Genomic DNA, 8,629 nt, shown 5'->3' with positions numbered 1-8,629 from the left:
TGGTATCTTCTCATTGGCTAAAGCTTCCTGACTCCTCATATACCATCTATTACACAGCATAGTTTATCTGGTCTGTGCTCTGTGGAATTTGATCATGTCCGATTCATGTATTTCTCAATTACATTTCCTCTGGTCTGTTTCTGTCATTCTGCACATTCAGTTTTTTCGGCTTATCCCGTCAGTTCAGGGTCGCCGCAGCGGGACATTGTCCCCATTTTGATTTGGCAGTTTTTATGCCGGATGCCCTTCCTGACGCAACCCTTCTCAATTTCTACCTTGAACCAGCACTGCACAGCTGGGGATGGGAATGGGTTGTTTTAGGTTCCGTGTCTTCCCCAGAGACACTTCGACATATAGCTGGGGATCGAACCATTGGAGCCTGTGGTCCATGGATGACTGCCTTTACCAACTAAGCTACAGCTGCCCACATTCAGTGATTTGCCTAATTAGATTTCAGTTTGTCATTTTTTCCCTCTACCTTTCTTTGATATGTGTGTCCTTGCATCATTCTTGTTCTGTACTTTGCTCTTAGATGGTTGTACAATGCGATTTGCACATAAAAATGAGATGAAAGATGCCCATTGTTTGTTTATCAAATTATCTCAAAGGTTAAGTTCATCCTACATTTATCTCACATTAGCACAGTAAACAGTGGAAGCCATTGTACAAGTCTCCCACCCTCTGACTGACTGCATCTGCTACCGGCTTATAATAATTATGATGTTGCAGCAGGAGACGGAATATGTCTTATGCAGGGGCATTGTTTAATGTGTGAACAGGCCTGGTCTGATCAGGAATATGAACAAGAGAATCTAATATGTGCATGTTCATTGTGCATATAGATATTGCGTTGTCAGATGACTAATATTCTATAACTTTACTTACTGAACACATTAAATTTCTAACGTCTTAAGATATCAATATTAATAAAATATATCAGTAATATAAGTCTGTTTCAGTGCATATACCCCCCACCCCCCCACCCCTTCCGTGTTCAGATACATCCCGTGGTCCATGCTCCATATAATTGTTTATTACCATGTAGTTAGACAATACTTGCCTTGATGTACTTGAAGCAAAATGTATTGAGGCAGCTGGAAGTTTGATCATCACTGTTATTAGCACAAATACCTTTTACCTTTCACATTCTTATTTAATTTGTTTCATGTCTCTTGATCTCTAACCACATTTGAAACGGACTGGGTTTACATGCACTTAAGTAACCTGATTACAGGAAATCCACGTACGCATGCAGCAAAAGGGAACCTTCATTTCTGCACCACCTCCATCGTGTGTTCGTGTTGCAACGTGTTGCGTGGAGAGAAAGGGGGGAAAAAAAGGAGCCACATGAGGCTGAATTCACAGGGTCTTCGTTTAAAATACACCGCCCATCACCCTGTTAACCCATTAATGATCTCATTAATTCATGTTTCTGTCCGCAGCCTCTGGTTGGATCTAGCCGACTGGAAACCTGGTTACACATATACGTGGCAGAGTTATCAGTGTTCTCAGACAGAAATCTAACTGGAAATCTAAGCAGCTTTCCCGTAGACATGACACTAAAAAAAAATCAGCTTTCCCATGGAAGCCGACTGTAACCTCATTACTGATAGTTGCAATTTTGGTTCCATCTCCGTCTGTTCTATAAACTGAAGAGAAAATCATCTGATCAGATGGAATAATCAATGAGTGTTGATCCGACATCTACTGTAATTAACTGCCACTCTCTCACTGGCTGAGCTGAGGACTCATTGGGAGTTTTACTGTCTTCCACTGTGCCCACACAGTACCAGCAGGAGGGTCTTATTCGATTAGCCCCTGACCATTACAACAAGATTTCAGTACAAAGTCATCTTAGAATTGCTATAAGAATGTGCACTAATACAGTACCACCTATGTAATCTTGTGATCACAAACTAAAATATGCATTATTCAATGAAATATTTCCAAACGTTAAGAAATATAAGTTTTTATTAATAGGAAGAAACAAAAACAACTCATGATACCAGTTGAGAGTAAAACGTTGTGAACAGCATCGAGGTTTTTCTTGTTTTCCTAAATCCCTGTCAGTCACTGCCAGCAAGAGGATTTTCTATTTCTGTTTCTGTCTCCCAGAGGAATAATTATGATCTTAACTTAACAGTGTGGTCAAGAGTGAAATATGTGTAAATATAAGTGTTTGGTCATAAGTCTCAAATCTGTGTTTTGGTCCTATGTTACCTTATACTTTTTGATAATTCTCTGTGTTGTTCGGTGGTTCTATGGGTCTGGGGCTAATAGTAGTCCATGGAACAGGACGAGCGGGACGCAGCTCTGTCACTGTTTATGTTCACCCCCAAAATATTTGTGGCAACTGTTGAGTGGCAACTGTGAGTTGCTACATCCTGTCTGTGCTCTGCAGCTACACTGGTCAAGGCACATGTAAAGTTATTTTACTGTGAAGCACCTTTGCAGCCCAGCTCTGTATTAGAGTTCATAGCTTGTTTCATTCCTTTTTATAGATATTTGTTTCCTTTTCAATAAATAACACAAATATATCCATACATTATATCTATATCTATATATATATAGATATATATATAGATAAACATGTAAAAACTACATGCATTTCATATAATTTAAATAATTTATATGTACAGTTCTCCCTCACACGCGCCCTCCCTCCCGACCCAACCCCTTTTCAAGAGAGTTCTTTTGTATCAGTGCTGCAACCGGCTTGTGAATTTGCAGCACATTTGTGTGAAATATCATGTAAATGGACCCGCGATTTCTTCAGTAGAAGCATCAGTGTGCAGCCAGAGCGTTGCTCTTCACCGCCATGACCCATAATCCAGTGGTGGGGAGCACTGCGATCAGGAACTAAAATCCTATACAGAAAGCGGACTGGTAGTCCTCAGGGGGGCTTTATTACGTCCTGTGACGTTTCCGAGACAATGCACAGACGCAGGATGTGTCTATGCGTATCCACCTCCAGCCCACTGAATTGCGAACCTGAGTCAAAGCTCGAACATACGTTTGTGTCGTCTTGCACTGCGAGTTCCAGTTCTTTTCATCGATGCCCCTGCAACCACCTTTGAAAGGCCTTGGGGTCCGACATCGTGTCTCATAAAAGTACTGTTTGATGTCCTGTGTGGCACTGGTTTTAATTTTGGCCAGAACAGTCACAGAGTCCCCCCTAGTGTCCACCGCTTGGGTTTTATCCGTCACCCACTGGCTCTCGCTGTCGCACACAGAGTATTCCCCACGATAGCTCTTGTGCTCGACGTAGCGCTTCTTTCGCGTCTTGTTTACCGCCACCGCTCCCTCGGGCCCAGTGCTAACAAAATCGTCCGCGAGGTACAGTGGCGGCGGCTGCAGTGGGGGTCGGTCACTCAGCAGCACTCGAGGTGAGTTGTACCGCTTGTGCTGCCTCAGTAGGTCAGAGTTTAACACTGTCACCTGCTGGTCCCCCATCCCGTCGCTGCTGCTGCTGCTGCTGCTGCTGCGACCCTCCATCCCCAACCGTTCCACATCACCCTGCTCCTCTAAAGGAAGGTTTGCACCGAGGAGCGGAGGCAGTCTGTCCTGGAGCTCTGTGTTTCTGCTTTTCCCATGTTGGCTCTGGTTCCCTCGGGTCTTCCCTCTTGTTAGGTCCGCCTGTAGCAGCTGGATGATGAGTGAGTTTAAAGGGTCTGGACTCGGCTGCTGCTGTTGCCCCTGGCGACTGCTGTCCATGTTGGTTGCCTGGATACCATAGAGGTACACGAGGACCATCACATAGAGCAGGATGGACATCACTAGATTCACCTGCAAGACCTGCAAAGACAGGAAAAGGGAAACTTGTAAAGGATCTGTGTTTGTGGTAAACAGCAGCTCTGTGTGATTGTGTGTGTACAAGTGCTATGGGAACGAACATGCTGTTACATGTGCAACATACCGTGCAGCCATAGAGCACCTACAATTCTTTTATGGCAGGTATGTCACAAACTTTGTAGGATAATTACAGAGAAAGATCAACTTGTTCAGCTTTAAATGGGACGATAGATCATGCCGCCAATCAGACAGATGATTTAAAAGCCAGCTGCATCATTACAGCGTTCTTCAGTTAACACATCAAATGCTGAACTCATGTCGCCTTTCCAGAATAAACAAAAGCATACTTTCCTTTTTGCTAGTTTTGGAAGTGTTAGTTTTAGATTATATCCCACTGTTGTGCTAGGATTCCTGTCTCTTTGCCTCCAGCGAAATCAAAAGTCAAAATTTACCTAAAGTTAAGTGCAAAGTTAAGTGTACAGTTGCATTTGCTTTTAAGGTTTCGAATTGCCAAACCTGTGGTTTTCACATACAACAACATAAACTCACAGGAACTTTTGTCCAGTGTGTGTGTGTGTGTGTGTGTGTGTGTGTGTGTGTGTGTGTGTGTGCAAAAGCAGTTGTTTCAGCACCACATGCTTATTCCAAATCAGCACGGGTCAGGATGTGCTCTTGGTATCAGCCTCAGGAAAGTGCTGTTGCCACTTCCTAGTTATCAGAAAAGCTGTTGTGGTCTCCACCAATATATAAATATATTTTAACTATAGAAAAACCAAAGTACCAATAGTAAGCAATTTTTGAATTAGCTGGTTAAACATCATGTCAGGAAAACAAATTGATGAGCTGAAATGTGAAGTGCACTTCATGAGCCACACCAGTGGTAACCGATTACCAATTATTGTAAACGTAAAATAATTCAAAGTAACTTCTTTTTTGCACTTTAACTCAACGCAAATATTTATTGATTTAATAATGAATGGAATCATCCTCAGCTGCCAGAGCCATCTTGATGATGAGCTGCTCTCCACGTGTCTGAAGAAAACCACGGGGCTTTTTACAGTGCCGGTCACAACAGGGGTTTCAGAGAGTTGACCAATGCGCCTCAAATTATTACATGGTAATGAATTTCAAATCTTAACCTTAAAAAGATGTGAAGTGAGTCTTCTGTTCCTCACAGAAAAGCCCACATGAGGCTACACTGTTATCTAGCAACTAAATCATTTCCAGAGGGGAAACACTAAACCATCAGATACAAGACTGTGTTTAAACCCTGGCTGAATGGAGACCAACTGGATGTCTGGGAGTGGTGTAACATGGACAGGCAGAATTTTAATACATCATTGAGAGGACTGTGTTCTGGGTGAGTACGATGTCTATCAACCTTAAAAAAAAAAAAAAAAACCTGCATGTTTAGCCGTAGTTCTCCACTTAAACATGACCCATAGAAAAGTATGTAAAACCAATGTAGAGTGGTGGAAGTAAACTAAGTACTTTGCCTAAATACTGAAACAAAGTTTTTGAATTTTGGGGTATTCCTGATTTAATTGAGTGCTTTTATTTTCTGCTTCTACAAAGTCTGACTTTACTGCGTTTTCAAGTAAACCATCAAACTGTTAAACTGCTATATATATATACATAAGCACTAGTTACTAGTTGCTTTCCAGAATCTGTTAAATATAAAAGAATATGCTTTAACTACATTCACAATCTGCCCAGCATTATGTAAAGTACCTCAAATAATAATAATTAAACTCAAATTCTACAATCAAAACACCACATACGGTAGTTACATTAAGCTCTATAATTACCCCATACAACACTGAAGTGACACACATGCAATGCAAAATGAGGAGTTCTGCAAAAAGAGTACTTTCAGTACTTCATGTATTTGTTTAAGCTTTAGTTTTACCTGTTACACACTATACACCGTAGTGACGTTACTTTGATGTAAGTAAATGATTTGAGTACTTGCTCCACCACCGATGTACAAATTGCATATATTCCTGGCTTATTATAGGATCACAGTCTGTGATAAAGTCAAAAAACACAGGTGAACAGCAGGACGCTTTTCCTCTGTGTCCCCCTGTCTAATTACAGTACGACCAGGTGGAGGATGGATGAGACTCAGTTGTTAATGTTGCAATTCACTGCACAAACAGATGTTGTGAAGAATGTACAGTGCACAGTGAGAGGACGCCATGTCTTTCAGAGTGAGGAGGACAAAAAGAGGTGAGGGATAATAGACAAACAGATGGCTACAAACAGAATGAGGTGAGTTGTTCCCATCAGCAGGGCTCTGGCTGGATGTTACAGCTGCTGGATTGAGGGGAAGGGGAGCACGTTCAGCGGCAATGTCACCTTACAATTAATGGCTCGGAAAAGACATCCGCATGTCCTTAAGTTCCACAAATGTCCTCGTGTAAAAAAGACGATCCGTCAATCCATCTGTCCACATACTGTCTGCGTCTACTTGTTTTTTAGGCAAAACACTGGGGAGGTGTCAAACAGTGACGGGGCTGACAGATTTTTATTTGGCACCGAGTAGTGAAAACTTTCCCTGATCCCTGCACTCGCTCTTTCCTTTTTCTTATCTAAGATAAGTCCCCTGGTGTCAACTAGCAGTGTCCACAGCACATAATATAGACTCTATTCAAACGTCCCCTGTTTTATTTAGATATTGGAATTAATAAAGGCCTCTTCATAAATCAGGCGCCTGTGGCCTGTGAAATTTCACCTAACCAGACATAATTTCCTCTCCTGCTGCCACTGTCACTGCCATAATATGGTTTATTGTGTTGATATGGAGGCTCTCATGAGTTAAGACTCTGTGGGCGAGCGATAACTTTCTCTGTGGCCACGCTGATAATGAGTGTGTGTGTGTGTGTGTGTGTTTGGTTTGCTTTTCTATGTTTACTGTAGGAAACAGCACAGGGACAGGAAAGAGAGGAAACACCTCCCCAGTGAGGACACTCTGTCCGTTCTCACCTCTACAAGAAGTTATTTTTGGACATGAACCAGAGTTTAGTGTTAAGCTTGTAATTAGGTGTTGTGTACACTACAGTTAGCCAATAAGTGCTTTTAGTAAAAGTCAGAAAGAACAACACTGACAGATGGTAATGGTCCTGTTAACAAAGTGCAGCAAACATACGGGTGTGTAACCACAGATTGTCAGTATATAATGAGTCCAGCTGTTTCAAAGTCATCCAGGTGAGTCTATCTTAGATTTAGATGCAGGTTCTAATTGTCCGTATGATGTGCACTGATAGTGAACTACACTCTCTGTCTGTCTGCCTTTTATTGGTGTGATGCGCACCGCAGATATAATTTTACATATTATCTTTTCTTTTCCCCCGTTGGATATGACGTCTAAAGGATGTTTGTCTTTTGTGTCTACAGTGCTCTTCTTCCACTCCTACCACATCTGAATTTTATTCTACAAACCCACTTACATCACAGAATGATGTAAGTGGGTGGGCCGGCTGGGTGAGGGTTTTCTTCAAAACCTTTGACTACTTTGGTCCAACTGTCGAACCACAAAAGTACAATAGTATCCAAGCATTTTAAAAGTGCTGAAAAGATGATTTACTGTAGGCTGAATTAGCTGTCATTGGAGATTTTGATATCTCCATGACCATGATGTCTCTTAGCTAACGTTTTAATGCATGTTACTCTTCTTTTAGCATTTGTGGCAGTTACCACTTAAACAGTTTTAGGGTCTTTGCCACCATCCCTTTGACCTTGAACCAAAACGTTTATCCACTAACAGCGTAAATCTGTACTTTGCCTGAACCTCCTCACCCACAAAATCTGGTTAGTTTAACTAGTGTGACCAATTTCTACCGGGCCAATTTCTACCGGCACTGCACGGCTGGGGATGGGAACAGGGTGTTGGGGGCTCAGTGTCTTACCCAGGGGCACTTCAACATGTGGTCAGGAGGAGTGGGGAGCGAAACTCCAACTCTCTGGTCGGTGGGCAGCCACTCTACCAACTGAGCCACTGCTGCTTCTATTAATGACAATGTAATAATTTCTGAATTTCATTACTCCCTTACATAAACTCATTTCTCATACCAAATTTAGCAGTATGCTCTTTAAGAAGGTCCACCTCCAATGGTCAAAATCATCTGCTTCATGTGATTTGGGCAACATGTGATTTGGGGGCTTTGGGCTGTCTTTGGTATTGTACATGTGGGCTGATTCAGGTTCCATGTAGCCAGGCCCAGAAGGGAGCCAGCAGTCACATCACCACCTTAAGTGGCCCAAATCAAACGCACGACATGTTTAGAAGCAATTTTTTGGAACTATTTATCTTGGCGTTGAGGCATCCTCTAATTTATTCTGGTAGGATTAAAAGTGTCCCATTGGTCCAAAAGGTCAGAGAATGTCTTAACCCACAAAGGAAAATCCTTTAGCTGTAATCCCCAAATCTTTTCACCTCCCACTGAAACTGAGAAAATGTATTGCATACACACTGCAAATTACTAAAAGTGCAGGTTAGGGCAAGAAGAAACATCTGCAGCCTCAGGGAACTGTCAGAGGATTCTTCACATTCATCTACAGGTTATCGGTTGTTTTATCGGGTGAGGTTACCACCAGCATCTCATTTATTTGCTCACAACTCACCTTAAACTGACTCTTCGAACAAGAGCAAATTTGACATAGCAGAAAGCATGTTTACAAGAAATTCACCGTGTGCCTCTGAGCACTGTGCTTCACACTTAAATGGATAATTGCTCAAGGAAAATCTATTTTTCATGTGACACACAGATGGTACTTTGGACTGAAAATAGCACCAGTTCTGGGGAAACTGGAATGCAGGGTGTTGGGGTTTGTCACT

At 42.1% G+C, this 8,629-nt stretch overlaps 1 protein-coding gene across 1 annotated transcript in view; it reads right to left on the bottom strand.

Moving 5' to 3' along the window:
• Positions 1-1,953: 1,953 nt before the first annotated feature.
• The window catches only part of ntf3 (neurotrophin 3), a 28,218-nt gene continuing 21,542 nt past the window's right edge, over positions 1,954-8,629 (bottom strand). Inside the window, exon 2 of the mRNA XM_067491064.1 lies at positions 1,954-3,795. Within this exon, the coding sequence (XP_067347165.1) occupies positions 2,908-3,795 (888 nt within the window). The 3' untranslated portion in view covers positions 1,954-2,907. The remainder of the gene's footprint in view (positions 3,796-8,629) is intronic.

The sequence above is a fragment of the Channa argus genome, chromosome 21, assembly GCF_033026475.1.
Source record: "Channa argus isolate prfri chromosome 21, Channa argus male v1.0, whole genome shotgun sequence".
Taxonomy (NCBI): Eukaryota; Metazoa; Chordata; class Actinopteri; order Anabantiformes; family Channidae; genus Channa; species Channa argus.
Note: the sequence above shows the minus strand (reverse complement) of the source record. Positions and strands in the feature narration are given on the sequence as shown.